Source organism: Astyanax mexicanus, chromosome 1 (genome assembly GCF_023375975.1).
Source record: "Astyanax mexicanus isolate ESR-SI-001 chromosome 1, AstMex3_surface, whole genome shotgun sequence".
NCBI classification, from domain to species: domain Eukaryota; kingdom Metazoa; phylum Chordata; class Actinopteri; order Characiformes; family Acestrorhamphidae; genus Astyanax; species Astyanax mexicanus.
The window spans coordinates 80,974,746-80,996,669 of record NC_064408.1 but is presented as its reverse complement, the minus strand read 5'-3'; the positions used below and the strand labels follow the sequence as shown (position 1 = coordinate 80,996,669).

At 37.4% G+C, this 21,924-nt stretch overlaps 2 protein-coding genes across 3 annotated transcripts in view; both read left to right on the top strand.

Annotated features, from left to right (window-relative positions):
* Positions 1 to 2,094: 2,094 nt before the first annotated feature.
* LOC103032605 (kelch-like protein 10) lies at positions 2,095 to 10,617 on the top strand. Its single transcript, XM_022668066.2, has 8 exons — positions 2,095 to 2,252; positions 3,795 to 4,040; positions 5,468 to 5,717; positions 6,386 to 7,006; positions 7,802 to 7,951; positions 8,292 to 8,408; positions 9,139 to 9,230; positions 10,468 to 10,617. Exons 1-8 carry the CDS (start codon positions 2,119 to 2,121, stop codon positions 10,568 to 10,570), a joined length of 1,713 nt encoding a protein of 570 aa, XP_022523787.2. The 5' UTR covers positions 2,095 to 2,118; the 3' UTR covers positions 10,571 to 10,617.
* Positions 10,618 to 20,324: 9,707 nt separating this feature from the next.
* The window catches only part of fam184ab (family with sequence similarity 184 member Ab), a 235,020-nt gene continuing 233,420 nt past the window's right edge, over positions 20,325 to 21,924 (top strand). For both annotated transcript variants that reach the window (XM_007255380.4, XM_007255382.4), the window contains exon 1: positions 20,325 to 21,183. In XM_007255380.4, coding sequence (XP_007255442.3) covers positions 21,010 to 21,183 — 174 coding nt within the window. In that variant the 5' untranslated portion in view covers positions 20,325 to 21,009. The remainder of the gene's footprint in view (positions 21,184 to 21,924) is intronic.

Sequence of the window (21,924 nt, the reverse complement as noted above, 5' to 3'; positions counted from 1 at the left end):
AGAAGCAGCAGGCTGCGGACAAGCGTGCCTTGGCTGGGCACTAGCCTGTGCTAAGCTAATGCTGCTACTGCTGGTGGAGGCGATGATACATGTGTGTTCTGTGTGTATATGCCGTTACTCTGCAACGCGTCCGAGGAGTGATACAGATTTAGTATGAGAAGGCTAGAACACTTCTCATCCAATCAGATTGTGCGGTCGAAACTAGCTGTTGTATGAACTGTAATGACTTACATTATTTTAGGTACAAATTAGCATGCCACTGTAAAAATAAAAAAGTTGAGAAAACTCAAAATGTCAAGGCAACTTACTGCACTAGTTTGTTTTGTTTTTTTTTTTTCAAATTTTGAGGCCAACTCAAAATTTTAAGTTTTGAAGAAAACCACATGCCAAACTGAAATCTTTTGCCCAGATAATTAATTTTTAATATGTATTGAAACTTCAAATATTAACTCTCACAAACTCAACCAAACATGTAATTTGTGTTTTAAGTTGGCCTGATTTAAGTTTTACAAAATGTGCAAGTTTTGCTGACTATCCTTTAAGAGCAACTAAAAAAATTAAGTTGTGCCAATGAAAAGGTGTACATTAATTTAAGCATCTAGTGGGTGCAACACTATATATTGGTTAATTTAACAAAGCAACTGGGGACTTGGAATTTATTTAGTCTATTTCAAACCTGCCTTATGGTCAATCATATAAGATTGCAAACAATGAAAATGTTACCAGCTGGACTCAGCCAGCATATAGCCTTCAACACTGAGACCAGGCTGTTAATAGTAATTTAGTTACTTTATGGATTACTTGAGTTTAAAAGTAACTTTAAGCTAAATTTAAGTTACTGCCACCTCAACATAAGTTTTGTGTGTGTTTTAATGTAAATAAGGTAAAGAGATCCAACAGTAGTAAAATGCCGCTAACAGAGTAACATACAGACATAACATAACACACAACAAGACTGCCATCAACGCTACGTGATTAATCCAGCTCAGAATTGCTGTTGGCATGGCAATTAATGGTAGCATAAGTTTCATTTCATAAACGGGAAGGTAAAGGCACGCTGTTGGGGTATTAACATAGCAGTCAGTTTTAAACAGTTCCAAATTGAATTGAATTGAATTTAAAGTGAAGGTTAATATTCCTCTATGTGTGTAATACTATGTTAATTCAGTATAAATGTTGATAAGTGTACTGTTGCACAGTGTTTGAATAAAATTGAATATTATATTGATATTGGTGCTCCTAATCAGCTTCATACAGTTACTGTTAAACAAATGTAAAGCTTTTCTGATGTTTTTTTTGTGGGGTTTTTTGCAGGTATTGTGTCCAGGATATGGTGCTGGGCCGCAGTGCTCTCAAATGCTCTGTTTTAAGAGGAATGCAGAACATTGCAGAATATTCTGTACAGCAGGACGTTTGAACAAGACAGATATCGTAACACATACCATACAAATAAATACAAAAAAAGACAAAACTCTTGTCTAGTGCTTTAATGGTAATAAATAATTAACTGTAGATTATCTGATAAAGTTGTGTCAGGGTTGTGCGGGAGCAGGGAGAGGACGCGGAGGCTGATTTAATGTTGACTAATACTGTACTATAGTGATGCAGATCGATAATGGAGATAAAGTACTGTGTTTAGGAAAAATCACATACAGTTTGTGCTAAACCTTTAGCACCAATATTGATGCAAAATTTAAATTCATGTAAGTGAGCATTTAGCGTCAAGGCTTCATGGTTATCAAAGAGTTAAACACGAACATAGACACTATAGATAATGCAGATAGATAATGGAGATACTGTAACTAAGGTATATAAATCAATAAATACAAAAACAAACAACCTAACCTTAACCACGAATTAATCCCTAAACCCAGCACCAACCTAAACCTTAACAATATATATATATATATATATATATATATATATATATATATATATATATATATATATATAAATATAAAACTGTGTTGTTATGGTAACGCCATTGATGACATCACTGGGCAGGAACAGCACAGGGTTCTAAAGCTCTGTGATGTCATACTGTCCTCCTGCTGGATCCTTTAAATGCAGCTGCACTAACTAGAGAGCAGCAGTGATCTGTGATCTGTGCTGAGAGAAATGAACGATTCAAAAAGTGAGATTTGGAATCAGCTGCGGCTGGAGGACACACTGTGCGATGTGGTCCTCAAAGTGGACGGGGTTCAGTTCAGAGCCCATAAGCTCATCCTGTGTGCGTGCAGCGAGTACTTCAGGTAAGACAGACGGACGACGCCTCGTAATCCGTCCAGCCACAGCAATGTCAGCTGTGATAATCACATGATTAATATTAAGTTTTCACTCGAGCTGCTGACTGATCATAACATTATGACCACCACCTTGTGCCGGACCCATGTCGCAGTAAATCAGAGAAGGTTTGAAGGCATGAGGGGGGCCTATACAGTATTAATCAGGTGGTTGTAATATATGGCTGAATGGGGGTAAATACAAAATACAACAACATTATGACCATCTTGTTTCTTTGGATCTGTTTTTCTGTATTCTTTATTATTATCCTCATTTTTCACCCTGTGAAAACCCCATAGGAGAGAAAACCACCACAGAGCAGCTATTATTATTATTTAGGTAGTGGGTCATTGGTAAAACTTCAAAAACTTCCAAAAATTATAAATTAATTAAAAGAATGTCTTAACTAATCATTAATTGATACTAGTCAGAACATTATTAATCATTAACCCCATAGGACACAAAAGGCACATTGGATACTGAAATTAAGGCAGAAAGGCAGCTCTGTTCTAAATATTTAACCAATCAAATGCTTTAATTAAAGATTTTACACTCCATACATCTAATTCTGACCTGATTCCTAGAACAACAGTCACATACTTACAATAATAATAATATATGTTAAATCCTATATAAACATAAATATATTTCTCATTCAAACATTAATAATAGCACACAACTGGTTAATAAATGTTACACTTTGTGACGCCACAGACAGGAGTGAGACGCTTGCAGTAAAAATCAGGAGAGGTTTTAATAAACAGAGCCAAACCAACAAGCTTAAACTGAGTACTAACAACAGTACAAAACACAAACAACACAGACCAAAACATCAGAGCCAAATCACAGTCCAAAAGGGATAAACAATAAACAGGAAATAAGGGTCTAAACCAGAACAAAACAGCCAAATGAACTAACCAAAAGGGCAAGACAAAATCAGAGACAAAAGCCAAAAAATAGGTCATACACGGAAATAGATAATCAAAGAAATAACGCTCGGTATGCAGCTGAATAACAGGGGCAATACTTCGCGAGAAACCGGACAAACAGACTTGTATTTATACATAGAAAACCCCCAGTAATTACTCAGAACACAGGTGAAGCAGATCTAACAATCAGGTGCTGATTGGCTGGCTGAGACACAGGATTGAGAGGTGCATTCTGGGAGTTGGAGTTTGTGAAGGTGGAAAAGTCAGTAGAAGCATTGGAAGGTGTGACACACTTCGTATAAGTGTATAGTTAATAATTCAAGGGAACTGATGAAAAAGCATTTACATTTACACCCTTTACATTTTAGTCGACTAACTTGTGATACTTTTCGACTAAAACTAGACTAAAACAAATAATATTTCAGATTACTAAATTATGACTAAAACTAAATGCCATTTTCGTCACAGGACTATGACTAAAACTAAATCAAAATTTGATGTCAGAATTAACACTGATTTTTATGAACTTTTCAGAGGATTCCTTGTGTTGATTGATGTTTATCTGTCTCTGTAATTTCCCAGAGTTCTTCTGACCAGCAGTCACTGGACGTGCTCTGAGCAGAGGGAGTACACCATTCTAGATGTGTCTCCAGATATAATGGAGCTCATCATAGAATACGCCTACTGCCACAAGACCGACATCACGTCTAAGAACGTTGTGGATCTTCTGATTGCTGCTGACAAACTGGACATCCAGGGCATCAAGAACCTCTGCTGTGGCTTCCTGCAGAAGCAGCTCTGCCCTGAAAACTGCATCAGCATCTGGAGGTTAGAAAAAGTGCCTCGTATGGGCTGGGATGAAATGGACCACTGTTTTGATGCACACTGTAAAAAACAAATCTTAAAATTGTTTCCCTTCAGGTGATTTTTAAGTCAGCTGAACAAAAAAATCTAATTGAATTGTACTCTAAATTACAGCAAACTAGTTGCCTCAACTAACATTATTACATTTCTTGTTAAAAATTGGCCGAACTAAATCATTTGTGTTGCAAAATTAACAAATTGTAGTTGAGCTCTAGTTGAGGCCAAGCCAACAACTCTGCTCTACTGCACATGCTCAGTTGGACCTTTTAGTTGAACGGGGTCTACAGAGCAATTCAGCAGGGGTTTTCACCTGATGTTGGTCATGCTGTTTGCATGTGGGAGGTGTCCTCCCACCTCTCACCCACCATCAGTGTGTAGTCATTCCCTCACAGACTGCCATATAATGGAATTTGCATATGTATTATATACTATTAACAGCCTGGTCTCAGTGTTGAAGGCTATATGCTGGCTGAGTCCAGCTGGTAACAGGTTTGAAATAGACTAAATAAATTCCAAGTCCCCAGTTGCTTTGTTAAATTAACCAAAATATAGTGTTGCACCCACTAGATGCTTAAAGTAATGTACACCTTTTCATTGGCACAACTTAATTTTTTAGTTGCTCCTAAAGGATAGTCAGCAAAACTTATACAATGCACATTTTGTAAAACTTAAATCAGGCCAACTAAAAACACAAATTAAAAAGTTTAAGTTGGTGAGCTCCTAAAGTTTATTATCTGCGCTTATTCAAAATTCTGATTTCAAGCTAACCTTTGTGGTGTTCCTCTGTATAAAGCATACTCCATTTTTCAGTTAAAGTTCTGTTTTAGTTCACTGTGCCGCTTTAAAATAAGACTATCTTTATAAAGGGTTTCAATTAGTTTATTAATGGTTACTAATTAGGTTGTAAATGCCATAAAAATCATTAATAATCAGTTATAAAGGGCAACAATGACCTGTTGTTTGCCAAATAGTGAACCCCCAGCCATCTATATTGTTGCCTTTTCTACGTATGTATTATAAGTGATTATGGATGATTTTTAAGGCACTTACAACCTAATTAGTAACCATTAATAAACTAATTGTAAACTATTTTTGAACCCTTTATAAAGGTAGGCCTATTTTAAAGTGCTACCCAGTTCACTGCTTGTGGAACTACTTTTTGACGGAAGGCACAGTCTGAATTAAATCATATTCATTCTGAATTTCTTGAGGTTCTTTAATTTATTTTCTTTATTCATTTTGTAAAAAAAAAGTTGTATAAAAGAAATAGATCACTCGAGGTCGTGTGTTTTTGTAAATCATCACCATGATGTTATTAATGATAATGCACTCCCTCTCATGTTCTATTGCTTAAGTATATAAAGTTCTACTCTCCCGGTTCTCCGCTGCAGGTTCACTGAGTTGTACAGCTGTCATGACCTGTATCAGAAGGCATACAGCTACATGCTGCAGCACTTTGAGGAGGTGATATTGGAGCCGGTGGAGAACTTCTTGGAGCTCACCCTGTCGCAGCTGAGTGACATCCTCGATAACAGTAAGCTGAGTGTGAAGCAGGAGGAAACGGTATTTGAAGCAGTGATGATGTGGATTGACCACGCCCCTCAGCTCCGCTCAAAGTACATCCCAGTTTTACTGCAGAAGGTGAGGGTAGCAGGCCGTCTGCAGCAGGAATAGTCCAGCAGATAGGACAGTACTTCCAAACACAGGCTTATTAGGGCTGGACAATAATTCAATATCAATATACAGCTCTAAAAAAACTGACCACCGCAGTGCCCCAAAATTTCTCAGGTTTAATTTACTGTATGACCATATGATTGAGTTAAGTGAACATTTCCCTTTTATTCTATGAACCAATGCCAAAGTCACAAATTCCAAATAGAAATATTGATATTTAAAGAATGTGTTGGCAAAAAATGACACCTGTTCAAAAAAGCACAAAAAAACAAATCTGAATTCATCTCAATTAATCCAAAGAATTCATTGATTTGATGCATTGGTAGTGCGCACCTTTGAAAATGAATGCCATACATCCACAAGGTGCAGTACACAAAAAAGTGCTAGGGGGCAGTGCAGCACTCAGCAGCATCAATATGATGATATTGATTTTGAATTCATTGATTTGAATCCTCGTCTGTATGATCTGTCATTGCCACTGTGGTGAGTGGAGCCCCTAGTGGAAGTCTCCAGTATCACGCTTAGCACATACAGTAGGGTATTACTACATGAACTGTTATATTGTGGCGAATGTTTATCTCTAGAATTAAAGTCTATTGATCACTGCTTTGCTACTTCTTTGTCTGTGTGATTAGGTGCGGATGGGCCTAATGAATCCTGATTACGTCCTGGAATTTGTGATGAAAGACCCACTGGTCTGCTCCAACCAGGAATGTCAGCCTATCATCACTCGTGTCCTGGGATCTTTGCTCCGCATCTGCAGGAATGGACCGACCGACAGCTTCTCCCAAGATCCTGTAAGCCGGCCTCGCATACCTGGCTCCTGCCTGTTCGCCCTAAGTGGCTGGAACGGTGGCTTCATCAATGCTGTCGAGTTCTATAACTCAAATGTAGACTGCTGGACACCGCTTTCTTGGGTGGATATTGATGAAACCCCAAGAGGTTATTACGGAACAGCCGTTCTAGACGGGCATCTTTATGTGTTGGGGGGTTTCAACAGTGGAGTGTACTTCAACACTGTAAAGAAATTGAACCCCCTTACCCAAACCTGGCACCAAGTGGGGCACATGCAGCTGCAAAGATGTTACGTCACTGTCGCCGTGCTCGATGGCCTCATCTATGCCATGGGTGGCCACAGTGGCCGGGAGAGGTTGAGCTCAGTGGAGCGCTATGATCCCAAGACCAACCAGTGGAGCCTCATCACATCCATGCAGTTGGTCAGAAGCGACGCCAGTGCGACCGCCCTCAACGGGAAGGTAAAGGCACGCTGTGGGGATATTAATATAGCAGTCATAGCACAAAAAAAAAACACAAATTAATCTCAATTAATCCAAAGAATTCCAGTAAAATATTTACATTCAAGCAACAGAAAACTAATGTGGTAATGAATTTAAATAAACTCAACTTCATTTAATGGGATGACTTTATGACATGCAGTGATTGTATAGTTACTTTGAAAAGTTAATCTGATTACTGATTACCCCTTTTAAAAGTAATTTAGTTACTTTATGGATTACGTGTGTTTGAAAGTAACTTTAAGCTAAATTTAAGTTACTGCCGCCTCAACATAAGTTTTGTGTGATTGTGTGTGTTTTTATGTAAGTAAGGTAAAGAGTTCCAACAGTAGTAAAATGCCGCTAACAGAGTAACATACAGACATTACATAACACACAACAAGACTGACATCAACGCTACGTGATTAATCCAGCTCAGAATTGCTGTTGGCATGGCAATTAATGGTAGCATAAGTTACATTTCATAAACGGGAAGGTAAAGGCACGCTGTTGGGGTATTAACATAGCAGTCAGTTTTAAACAGTTCCAACTGCAATTAAATCTCAAGAACGGCCTCCACACGGGGGACTTAGCTTTGCACTCTGCACAAATCTTTCCCCAATAAACAATTGTAAAATTCATTGTTACGAAATATTACTTACTTATTACTGCATTTTTCAGTTGCCTAAAATGTTCTTGTATATTGTAATTGTAATTGTTAGGAATTTTGATGAACTCAGAGTTTAAAAACATATCTTGTCTTGCTACTTCCTCCAGATCTACATCTGCGGAGGCTACAACGGCCGGCAGTGTCTGTCCAGGGCTGAGTGCTTTGACCCGCTGACTGATAATTGGAGTTCTATTGCCCCTATGCAGTCGAGCAGGAGTGGACTGGGTGTTGCTGCTTTTAACGAGCTGGTGTTTGCGGTGAGCTCTTACTATTCTTTCACAAGTTTTGAATTTTCTATAATTGTTTATTTATTTTTTTTTAGGAAAAATCACATACAGTTTGCGCTGAACCTTTAGCACCAATATTTATGCTAAGTTTAAGTTCATATAAGTCATCATTAAGCATCAAGGATTCACGGTTATCAAAGAATGTTACTGTATCTTTAATACTGATTTGAATGTTGCTGGAGGAGCCTGTTAGGCTGGTTCTTACATAAGGGTCTGATGCTAAATGTCTACAGTGTCAATGTGGCGTAGGTAGTAAGCTAAAAAATTATAAATAAATAAAAACTGTAATTCTTGTTTTTTTCATGCTCAGGTTGGAGGTTACGATGGATTTGGGCAACTAAATAGTGTTGAATTCTATAACCCCAAATTCGACCAATGGACAACAGTCACCCCAATGTTTGAGCGTCGCTGCAATTTTGGAATTGAGGTAGTACAAAAAATTAATTTTCCTTTTTTATCTGTTACAGTTACACACTAAAATGTTAAAAGTTATTGGACAGCAATATGTCAATTCTGAAGTGATTATGAAGTGGGATCGCCCACACCTGTATATGTTGTGAGGTGCTATCTTGTGAGAGGGGTTGAAGAATGGAGTATCTACCAATCCTTGATCCAGAGAGTAACGTGCGTACAGTGTGGAATACTACACATCACAGAAGGCTGGTATTACCACCACAGTGGACAGTAGCGCAGTGGGTTGTAATGATGGTGACCAGTGACTTCTGGGTAGAATTGTCCATGCGGAACGACAAGGAGACCCTACACACATATCCCACAGATCAGTGCAGTGTCATTTAGCTTTTATAGGACATGGCAAAAGTCATAGGACACGTATTGTACTAAGCCGCATCCCATGATATGTGGCATGTCAGCGTATGCATGCGTTTACCCATTTTTGCATTTTTGTCCTGGATTAAGATAAATTATCTGACTTTATCTCATTTTTAGTAGATTAAATAATGCAAAACAAGTACAAGGAACTTATGAATAAGTTCTTAATATGTATATTATTGCTTTAATGATCTTAAAATACAAACAAATTGACATATATGCCACATTTTAGAGTATTTCACTAGCTAAGATATTATTTATTGCAGTGTCTTCTCTTCTTGTTCTTCATCATTATCTTTTCTCCTCTCCATTTGTATTTTCTCCAGGTGTTGAACGACCGGTTGTTTGTGGTTGGTGGCCATAATGGTGTTGGTGCCATCGCCAGTACAGAATGTTATGATGCCTTAAGGAATGAGTGGTATGTATATCAGCCCATCAATATAAAGCATAAATGACCGTTATCTCATTTTCCTCATAAGGTCAACATTCAACAACTTGCAGCAGTGTTAATGTGTGTGAGCATCACAATGTGCTGCATCATTATCACATTACTGTGCTGCCTGGTGTCTCATAACTTTCAAAAATTACTTTTTATTTATATTTATCATATTTATTAGACTCAATCATTTTTTTTACTTAATATTTTTTTTCCTGTCATGCACACGTTGTCCACCTTATTACAGCAAGCTTATTAAAAATAACACAACCTACCAGACTCGCTCCAGTAACTGGATCACCCTTCAGGTACTGAGAGTTTTTAGAGAACTGGGAAAATCTGCTTTTAGCTACAGAGCACCAGCGAGCTGGAATTTATTACAAACACTTTAAAGCTCAGCTTCAGACAGCCTGCCACTGTTTTACTTCTTTTTAAGTTTGTTTTAGCTGATTTTTTTAGTTATTGTTTATTTTTATTTTACTCTTTTATGTGATTAATTTTATTTATTCATCTGTAGTTGCATTTTATTAGTTTTATTACCTTAGATTTTTTTTTACATTTGATTTTATGATTCCTAAAAAAAAGCTGTGCGACAGGGTGGACAGTGACCGGGTTAATGTAGAGTTGTAGGTTCCAGATGCTGAATCTCAATTTTCTAAAATGAATTTAATTATCCTGATAATTAAACATAACAGATGACTTAATGCTTTAAGCGTTACCTCTAGCTATGGAGAAATATTATATGAAATTAGTATGATTAATCGCTAAACGTGCAGCAGGAAGTGACTTCAGTTTCTTAAAAAAATTAAACAGTGAGAAGGTTGTTATTAGATCACTGAGCGGGAGTATCTCAAGGTACTCAAGAAATTCTTGGAAACGTTTAAATAGACTGATATTTTTATAAAAATAGCTAAATAGCCTACATGCAGATTAAACAGCTTCAATTGTGTTATTTAACTAAGAATTCTATTTAAAAAACAACCCTTATTAAAGAAAACAGTACAAAATGTATAAGAAGCTCTTTAAAGTGAAGGTTAATATTCCTCTATGTGTGTAATACTATGTTAATTCAGTATAAATGTTGATAAGTGTACTGTTGCACAGTGTTTGAATAAAATGGAATATTATATTGATATTGGTGCTCCTAATCAGCTTCATGCAGTGACTGTTAAACAAATGTAAAGCTTTTCTGATGTTTTTTTTGTGGGTTTTTTTGCAGGTATTGTGTCCAGGATATGGTGCTGGGCCGCAGTGCTCTCAAATGCTCTGTTTTGAGAGGAATGCAGAACATTGCAGAATATTCTGTACAGCAGGACGTTTGAACAAGACAGATATCGTAACACATACCATACAAATAAATACAAAAAAAAGACAAAACTCTTGTCTAGTGATTTAATGGTAATAAATAATTAACTGTAGATTATCTGATAAAGTTGTGTCAGGGTTGTGCGGGAGCAGGGAGAGGACACGGAGGCTGATTTAATGTTGACTAATACTGTACTATAGTGATGCAGATCGATAATGGATATAAATACTGTTTTTAGGAAAAATCACATACAGTTTGTGCTAAACCTTTAGCACCAATATTGATGCAAAATTTAAATTCATGTAAGTGAGCATTTAGCGTCAAGGCTTCATGGTTATCAAAGAGTTAAACACGAACATAGACACTATAGATAATGCAGATAGATAATGGAGATGCTGTAACTAAGGTAACCAGCTTAAAAACACATCAGTCTGAATAATGGTTATAAATTTACCTGAGTAAACATGTATAAATATAATTGAAGATAAATAATATAAATAAATATATAAATCAATAAATACAAAAACAAACAACCTAACCTTAACCACGAATTAATCCTTAAACCCAGCACCAACCCAAACCTTAACCTTAAACCTATACATACATGTGTATATATATACACACATGTACGTATATACATACATAAATGTGTGTGTGTGTGTGTGTGTGTGTGTGTGTGTGTGTGTATGTGTGTGTGTGTGTGTTGTAACATTGTAACTGTGTTGTTATGGTAACGCCATTGCTTACATCACTGGGCAGAAACAGCACAGGGTTCTAAAGCTCATGAGAAATCATGAGAAAAAAAAAATCATTAGAAATTTAATTTTAAGTATGAATAATAAAAGTTAAAAATAATATGAAATAAACAATACAGTAAAATTTGTCTAAACTTGCAGAGGTGATAGCCTAGGACAGACTCTTTCAAATGGTAGTGGACCTGTTTTGGCATTATGGGAAAATCATAAGAATTTTTTTTTTTAATAATGAATAATATACAATAAAAATAATATAAAATAAACAATATAGTAAAATTTGCCCAAACTTGCAGAGGTGATAGCCTAGGGTGGACTCTTTCAAATGGTAGTGGACCTGTTTTGGCATTTGCTATAATGAACCCCACCTACATGATGCGGGGAGGGGAAATGTGATGATGTTGCTTGGGGTACAGTTCAGAACAGCTTGAGACGGTTCTCAAGCCAGGTCCCCCCCGCAGCTAGGTGAGTAATGAAGATGAGTGACGAAGATGAGGGTGGTGATGGGGTGGAGGCGGGTGCGAGGTCGAAAGTCACGTAGGTGAGCATCTGGAAGGTATACATATAGGACCAGAGGGAGGAGCTCGGGAAATTCAGGTGTGGTTCATATCCCAAAATTTTGTTAATTCTTAACAACACTTATGGGAAAATCATGAAAAATTTTATTTTAAGCATGAATAAAAAAAATAAATTAATATAAAATAAACAATACTGTAAAATGTTGCCCAAACTTGCAGAGGTGATAGCCTAGGACATACTCTTTCAAATGGTAGTGGACCTATTTTGGCTATATGGGAAAATCATGAGAAATTTTATTTTAAGCATTAATAAAAAAAATATATATATATATAATATAAAATAAACAATACAGTAAAATTTGCCCAGACTTGCAGGAGTTATAGCCTAGGACAGACTCTTTCAAATGGTAGTGGACCTGTTTTGGCATTATGGGAAAATCATAAGAAATTTTATTTGAAAAAAGTAATATTAATATAAAACTCTCTCTTTCTCTCTCCCTCTCCCTCTCTGCCTCTCTATCTCTCTCTTAAACACTGATGGGATTGTTATGGTATTATATCAAATAGATAATGTACTGCAAGGGCGTAGGAGCGGGTTTGATATTGGGGGGGACACATTTGCTAATATGAACCAAAGCCCACCCTATAGTTTCATTTGCGGAATTACTTTTAATCCTAAATAATCCTTTTTTTCTGTATTTATTATTAGTTACATCCAAATAAAGGTAATTTTACAACCTAAACATGTTACTCCACATTACATTTACTGTTGCTAGAAAAAAAATATACGTGAAAGGTCTGAATTATATACATATGACAAAAACTGATCAGTTATCACCTAATATTTAAAATAATATAACAGATTTGATTATTATTATTATTAATTATGTATTGTATGTTGTATATTTACATTTTCTCCAAACTGACTAGCATTGTGTCCCACACTTTTAATTGTTTCTACTGAAAGCACTTCTTATGATGGTGTCCTTTTATGAAAAAGAATGTAACTTTACGTTTCATAGGGATTTTTGTCAGAAGTTAATATAAACGTTAGACGTCAGGACATGTGTTCTTAATGTAAACTACAAATGAACAGAAGTTAAATTAGATCAGTGTTCTTAACCCTGTTCTTACATATTCTATTGCATACTCCCACTGTTCTGCATATTGTAGAGCTTTCTCTGCTTTAAATGCACATAATAAAGTAAGTGGTGGTATGATGTGTCTAATACACTGCTGGACATACATAATGATTGATTTATGATCCATAGGGGGCTAAGAGATTTTAACAGGTAAACTCAGTAAAGGACTGTTTATTAGCTAATCAGTTGGATCTGGTGGAAAACACAATTTTAAGGGCAGTGATCAGGGTTAAGAAACTGCTTTAAACTACCAATATTACCCAGTGTTGTACTAAATTCTGTCTATCCCCTACATCCAGCTTCTAGCTGACTGAATTATCTAAATGAATGAAAATTAAATAGTTATTAGCTAGTCAGGTACAGGGCACGCTGAACATTATATAGTTTTGTTTTTCTTAAACTAAGCTAATTCCAAAGTTAAGCTAACTGACTGTCACAGGCTGTATTTTATTAAGCGCAGAGTTGGTATGTTTTGATTTGTGCATTTTTAACCAGCTATCAGAAACATAGCAGTTTACATGGTTTACATGGTTAGCCTACCGTTACCTTTCTTTTAAAAAAATCGCTGTATATTCATATCTGGTTTAAAATTATCTGCTGCATTCCGATCGCGCTGCTTAATCTCACAGCGGGGGAGGGGCTAATTGGAGTCAAATTGGGGTCTTTAATGCTGACGAGAAAATAAAACTGTCACGAAAAAAATGTCCACGAATTGCAAAAAAAATCTAATTTTGCAAACAAAGAAGAGAACATAAGTTACCTTTCTTCAATTGTAATATTTTTTTTAGAATTAATCTTTTGCAAAAACACTTTTTCTTTGCGTTTTGCACTTTGCGTTCCTTTTTTCTCTTTGCAATACTTTCCCTCCTTTGTGTTCCTCCATTTTGTTTGCGAGTCTATTTTGACCCCTTTTTGACGTGGGGGCGTGGGGAGAGGAGAGGGGCGTGGCTATGGAGGAACGCATCATCAGCTGGAGCCTCTGCTCAGCCTAGACGCTAACCAGGCTGAACAACAGCTATTTAACAGTTATAATTCATAAGTTAATTCTAATCATTTATTTTACATATACCTAACTACTGAATTATATAATATTGTTGTTTTCAGTTAAATTAAGCAAAACGCTGAATTTTAGCTTCTTTTTTATCCAGCGTTCTTGCTGCAGTTACACGCGGCCGCCTGTAGATGGTGGATTTTAACAGTGAAAAACAGCATTTGAAGGCCGTTTACGTCACCGTGGTGCGACTAGGCTGTCCCATTTCAAAGACTCCTTCGAATGCGGCCGACGAATGCAGCCTACTTTTCCTCTGAAAGGAAGGATGCACCGGGTGTATCCTTCACAGCCTACAGTATCCCAAGATTCAATGTGTGCCGTCTTATTTCAGCACGAAAAGGGCGGCGTCAGCAGAGGAGTCGGCTGTATTGTGTAGTATATGTAGTATTATGTAGTTTATAGATATATAAATACTTATAGATATTATAAATATTATTTATATATTATTTCATTTATGTGATTTAGTTAATATATATATATTTATATATGTATTATTTAGTTATAAATACTTGTATATTTATTTGCATAAACTAAATAATATATATATATATATATATATATATATATATATATATATATATATATATTTATGTGTGTATGTAGTAATGTATTATTTAGTTTATTTAAAAGTATTGTTTAGTTTACATATATATAGTATTTATATTTATATAAAATATATAATACTATATGATATTATATATATATATATATATATATGATAAATAATATAACATAATACCTTATTCTAATTTATTCTCTTTTTTCCAACTTCATTTCAAATGCCCTTTTATTTGTTTATGTTCAGTTCCGCTCGTTCACATTTAAAATATTTAAGTAACTGCAAAGTTAATTAACGTGGACTTTATTAATTTGGTATTTTGTGGTCTGAAACAAAACGAGAATCAAAATCTCTGGCTCATTTCTCAGCTCTGACTTTGGTTGTGGCGGGTAGAATCTCAAACAGGAAACAGGAAATACTCCATAGCGTAGACTGTCCCATTTCAGTACTGCTATCGCAGCCTACCCATCCTTCAAAGGACACACCTTCGTAGACCGCGTCCTTTGACGGATCCAGCCCCTAAATTGAGACACAGTTACTATGAAAATGATGCCAAAATCTTCTCATGTTTACGATCCTGATACCCGAGGCTGTGCAGTAGAGCCCAGAGGAGGGAGAAAGATTGTGGAGAGACCGCCTACTCATTTGAATAACCCCGCCCCTGAGGGCTGTCTCATGGTCACAAGCTGCAGAGCAGAGCGGAGCGGAGCTGACGGTCTGTTATTGGTCCCGCCCATAACCAGCCCTTTTACAATAACCACACCTTTTTTGAATAGAGCTGAATAACGTTTTAAACAACGAATTATGTGGGGATAAAAAAAATTGACAACATAAGTAGAGGTTACACTAGCTGTTGCATTTAAGAATAGAATTACAGTATATTTAAGAATTTAAGGTAGAGTTACAGTATATTAGAAAAAAAACGTGATTGAAAGTTGTCTGTTTTGCCATTGAAACCTATGGGGATGGGTGGGGTTACAAAGCTTTCTGAAACCGAACAGCAGGGGGCGCCCGACCTGTGGTGGCTTCACTTTTGAGAGACGATGCTCTGTCCAGCTATACACAGTCTATGACTTGACTAGGAATTTCCGAAGCACGGATAGCTTGACTCCGGTCTTATGCAGCACTCAGATACAAAACCAGTGTCAAAAACAAGTGTCAGCAGGGCATAATATTGAGGAGAAACCATATATTTCTCCTTCTACATTGTGAAAAACAAGACAATGTTTAAACCGTGTGGGGTGACTCCATCTCCGGTAAAAACACCACAAATCTTTCAGGCTTCTGCAGACAAGAGTCACTCAGATCTCCATGCAGAGATCAGCGTTTTAATACAAATGTTATTTAATGAGCTGATGGTGTGTTTAACTCGACTGTGTACTAAAACACACCACTGCTGTTCTGTAAAGTTAATGTTACTGAGACAGATTAACTCCTATATAAATATGAATATATTTCTCATTCAAACATTAATAATAGCACACAACTGGTTAATAAATGTTACACTTCGTATAAGTGTATAGTTAATAGTTCAAGGGAACTGATGAAAAAGCATTTACATTTACACCCTTTACATTTTAGTCTACTAACTTGTGATACTTGTCGACTAAAACTAGACTTAAACAAAAAATATTTCAGATTACTAAATTATGACTAAACCTAAATCAAAATTTGATGTCAGAATTAACACTGATTTTTATGAACTTTTCAGAGGATTCCTTGTGTTGATTGATGTTTATCTGTCTCTGTAATTTCCCAGAGTTCTGATGACCAGCAGTCACTGGACGTGCTCTGAGCAGAGGGAGTACACCATTCTAGATGTGTCTCCAGATATAATGGAGCTCATCATAGAATACGCCTACTGCCACAAGACCGACATCACGTCTAAGAACGTTGTGGATCTTCTGATTGCTGCTGACAAACTGGACATCCAGGGCATCAAGAACCTCTGCCGTGGCTTCCTGCAGAAGCAGCTCTGCCCTGAAAACTGCATCAGCATCTGGAGGTTAGAAAAACTGCCTCGTATGGGCTGGGATGAAATGGACCACTGTTTTGATGCACACTGTAAAAAACAAATCTTAAAATTGTTTCCCTTCAGGTGATTTTTAAGTCAGCTGAACAAAAAAATCTAATTGAATTGTACTCTAAATTACAGCAAACTAGTTGCCTCAACTAACGTTATTTTATTTCTTGTTAAAAATTGGCCGAACTAAATCATTTGTGTTGCAAAATTTACAAATTGTAGTTGAGCTCTAGTTGAGGCCAAGCCAACAACTCTGCTCTACTGCACATGCTCAGTTGGACCTTTTAGTTGAACGGGATCTACGGAGCAATTCAGCAGGGGTTTTCACCTGATGTTGGTCATGCTGTTTGCATATTAGGGGTGTCCTCCCACATCTCACCCACCATCAGTGTGTAGTCATTCCCCACAGACTGCCATCTCATGGAATTTGCATATGTATTATATACTATTAATGATGTGTATTGGGCTCTATAAAATAAACTATGCTAAATCGACATTGCAAACGTGGCGCAATAGCTGACAATTCAAGATTATTTCCATATCTCTGTTTACCGGCTGCAGCTGGAGTCTGTCCTCTGGAAAACAAGCTTGTTAATTTTGCACATTCGGCAGCTTCTTCTTCCATCGTCTTTCTTTTTTTTTTATCTGTCCTTTTCGGCTCCACCTGGCCTCTTTTTACCCTCCATCTCAGCCGACTGATGCTTCGTGCTATTCTGTTGCTATATTTAATTTTATCGCTTCAGAAAAGACCACTCGTGGGCACAACCAACTCAAACATTTGGGAGATGAGAATTCCCTCACATGGTTGAACCCATCTAATCTACTGTGAAGTAGGGGATGTGCTGTCAGACGAATAGAGAATGCATACGTAGTTGAATGGAAATGAATGCAAGAATAAGATTAGATCAGGGACAGATAAGTGTTAAAATTATTTTTTCCGTCCAATCGGCCCAAACTCGAAATTGACACGAGCCGGCCCATCGGGAATCCTCCCGAATCTCCCGATTAGCCACTCCAGGCCTGTACGTGCCTCAACTTCAAAGTAAATTTGTAGGTAGTGAAGTTTGTTGAAAAAATGATTACTTTATTATTTTTTACCTTTTTGTTTTATTAACACTTTAACACAGCTTTGACTAAGTCGCATTTGCCAATTATTACAGGCAGAAGTTATTGGCAACTAGCATATGTAAGCAATTAATTTGGAGAGTGAAGCTTAGCACAAACTTAAAAAAAAAACTTCTAAAAAAAGTTTAGCACAAACTTTCTTTTTGGTGTCTTAATAATCTGTTTTAATGTAAGTAAAATAATCAGTGTTAGCTTGGCAAAATTAAACTACATTTATATTAGTGGTGTAAATTGCTTAAAATATTAATTGTATTTATTAATACCTCCCCATATTTTTGTGAAGGGAGACAAAAAGCTTTGAGGAAATGATCTCTATCACCATATTCCACTTTCAACAACAGCAGCAGCTGTGTGTGTGTGTTCACATGAGGCAGAGAGAGAGAAATGTTAATTATATAGCAGTATAAACCAGTATACATGAAAGCAATCTATCTTCTGAACCCAGTAGTGATGCTGTATTTAAAAAAACAGCTAGTACGTCACCAGACTCTGTAAAAATAGTAAATTATGAGGAGTAGTGTTAGGCTGCAGTCTGAAAGACACCAAATTATTAAAATGGCTTGAAAAAGCCAACTTACTGTTATTAAAGATTAAAACTTATATACAAATTGTTAGACTCATTGTAGATTCCGGAGATTGTAGAGTCCGGAGACAAGTCAGCAAAAACTGTTTACTGTCCAATTACCTACAGACTTCACTGTTTGGGTACAGTGTGAGTGCAGAATGGCCCAGAGTGAGTTATTAAAGTCTGCTTTGCACTGTAAAGCTATCAGAGGAGGATTGAGCCCAAGAAAAAAAAGCATGATTCCTGTAGAGGAGCAAGCCTGAAAGAGAATAGGCATTCAACCCTAATTTATTGTAGATAATGGCGTCTTGTGTTTTTTATACTTTCAGTGGGAAATCTACTGTCTATTTGAGAATGATTATGTGCTCAGCACCAGTGCTCTCTGCTGAGTTTGAGGTCTACAACCACTTACTGACTAGAAAATATTCAATTCCTTCTCCTTGCAGGCTGCACTTGTCTTCTTGACAAATTAGTTCTCTGGTGAACAATGCGGCCTACTCAGAACTTCTGCATTGATTTAGGCTTTAGGTTTATGCTTTAGGTTTAGACTGGTAGAATAGGACTTGGACTGAAATAAAACAAATGTAACTGATATTAATTATTTGTGTATTATTGTTGTTAATAATATGTGTATTATACTGTATTAAAATAACAAAGAATTAGTCCAATTGAGCTTGCCTAATTTTTTTCTGTAGTGCTAATATGCCCTAATGGTTGAGCTACATATTTTTTTCCAATGCAGTGGGCGGGGCCAAGCTGCTGTTTCATTGGCTGGTTTATGATATATTCTGTGCAACAAAACATGTGAAAAAAAATAAGTAATGTCCATTGTAATTGAAAGGGTTAATATACCATAATATTGGGCTCTGAGTAGCTCAGCAGACTAGCATGCTGACACTATGACCCAAGGATTGTGACTTCAAATCTAAAGTGATGCTAATATACCATCAGCAGCCAGAGTCTGAGAGAGAAAATTTTACCATGCACTAATAAGGTGCAATATTTAGTACCTACATACAGTACCAATAGTACATATATTTCTTGATTTAGCAAACAAAAAAATGTAAAAAATAATTCAAAATAGGTTTTATATTTTAGATTCTTTAAGGTAGGTGACAGCCACTTTGCACACCTTGGCTGGATTAACTCACTCAGTTTTATGAGGTAGAGTCAACCTTGAACCGATGTTTTTCAGTTAACATCGGTTCCTTGCCAAGATTTAATTACTTGAATTTCTTGTCCTTTTAATGTGTTTAAGGGGAATCAGTTGTGTTGTGAAGAGGTAGAGTTGGTTAGTGAATAACTGCTTAACTAAGCAAAGAAAAAAATATGTTTAAAAATGAAAGTCAGTGAATAGTCAATCTAAACAAAATCAAGAACTCTGCAATTATTTGAAAGTGCAGTCAAAAAGAGTATCAAAACATTACGATGAAACTGGCTCTCATCAGGAGCATTCCGGAAAAGGAAGAGCAAGAGTTACATCTGTAGCACAGGATATGTTCATCAGAGTTACCAGACTCATCAAGTTAGTACTTTGGTATGTTTTAGCACTTTTAATTTTACTACATAATCCCTTTCTACGTGTTCCTTTACAGTCTGGATGATTGTGTTGTCAGTATTAATTTACAATATAGAAAAAAGACTATATATTAAAGGCCTGTCTATATGTATATGTTCTATGTACTGTATATTCTATAAATAATATATAAGCACAGTTTGATAAAAGCTAGGAGGACTGGCTGCAGGCGCTGTGTCGCATCGCATCCTCAAAAAAAAATCTCATCAATGGACCTTCACGGGAGGAGGAGGTGGAGGAGGAGGAGAAAACGGGCGTCAGTGTTTCATTTCACGCCTGTATTCGGAAAAGCTCTTCCTTTCTAAGTTACGATTGGCTGTAGACTCAAACAGTCATCTGAATTATTATCCAATCCGAGCCGCGAAACCGGCCTTTGTCTAGCCAATCCCCGGCCAATCTGTGAGGCGGTGGGCGGGACTTGCCCGAAAGCAGGTGCCGTTAGTGTCGTCAGTGGCTGCTGTCATGTAAACTGTTGAGGCGATCCATGGTAACAGCTCACAGACTTGAGCAGTGCAGCAAAACCTCGCACAGCCCGGCCGTCCGTCCCTGTGTGTCTCTCTCTCACAGAAAACAGGACCCCGGGGGACTCTCTGGCTGGGATTTTAACGACTCATGGGGTGAAAACCCGAATATGAAGCGTATTTCAGCCTTTTAAAGCCTCGGTGTCTGCGGGCGGGCGGAGGAATTTTGTGAAACTGCTGGAACATCCTCTGCACCCAGAGGTAAAGAAGCTAAGCTAAACGGCTAAAATAATAACAAACAACAGCACAACAACAATGCTCAGCTAGCTACTGGATTTATAATCTAGCTAAAGCTACACAGAAGGACGGTATTACAGCTAGGTCTCAGTAAAACCAGAATTTACCATACGGCCAGCGTTTGCGTATCTGCTCTAGTAAACTACAACCAGCCTGAAGAGAGAAAAAATGACTGTTATGGGCGAGCAGAGCGATATTAGCTTAGATATGTCGCTGTGTTGTTGATGTAGCCCGTTTTTTGCTTTCCTTCACCGGGAAACAGCAGCAGCAGCAGCAGCAGCAGCTCAGCCCCCTGAAGCCTCTGCGCGCTCTCAGCCTCGCGCTCTCTCAGCCTCTGATTTGAACACGTTCATACTATAGTAACAGCGCTGTGAAGGGTTGTGAAGATGGCGACGGGAGCGGGTTGGCAGCAATACTACAGCCCTGCTGGAAAATACAGCACGTCCACATCCACCTCCACCTCAACCTCCACCACCACCTCCTTCCCGTCGGGAATAACCCTGGAGTACACCCAGGACCTCCACCTCAAGATGAGCAAGAAGATCGCACAGCTCACAAAGGTGAGGCAGGCTCTCACTCATCTTTAAAAACCGGTGTGTGTGTGTGTGCAGTGTGCATGGGTCTGTCTGTCTGAGTGCCTACTTGAGCATGCACAGAAAAAATAAAGAAAACATCCCAGAGAAAGCACTACAAGCACTGTCACATCACACTAGCTAGAGTAGTTGTAATGGTCAAGACTGGCTTCATTCATTATAATGTCTAAATAACTAACTAGCTACATACATAACAACCTTCCACTCTTAAACCCTATCCGGGTGTGATTAGTTCCTCAGGGGGTCCTGAAGGAATGTTCTCTTTTATGGGGGTCATCAGTGATTTTATTCCCGTTCAGAATGACCATGTATGTGTTTTTCTCAGATGTCCTCTGAGAAAATCACAGGCTGAATTTCCCACTGTTTTAGTCTTGTCTGGACACACATCTCTGAGTTTCGTCACCTCTCATTTAATAAAATAGCTATTTGTCAACTGCCACGCACCATAATTACTTTTTTGGGCACACGGAAATCCACCTAAACACAACAGCGAGTGGAAATAGAGGAGCTACTGAAAGTGATGTCATGTGACCGAGAAAGCCTAAAAACTCACTGGCCCTCCTGTTTTTTACATTGCAGTCTTGATGCACGAGTTTTATCACTGAGTAGAAGTGTGAAATATTCTTTTTTACAGACGTCCCCCTGAGAAACTAATCCCGTCCAGATAGGGCTTTAGTGAATGCAGTCAGCTAGGTAAACTAGATAATC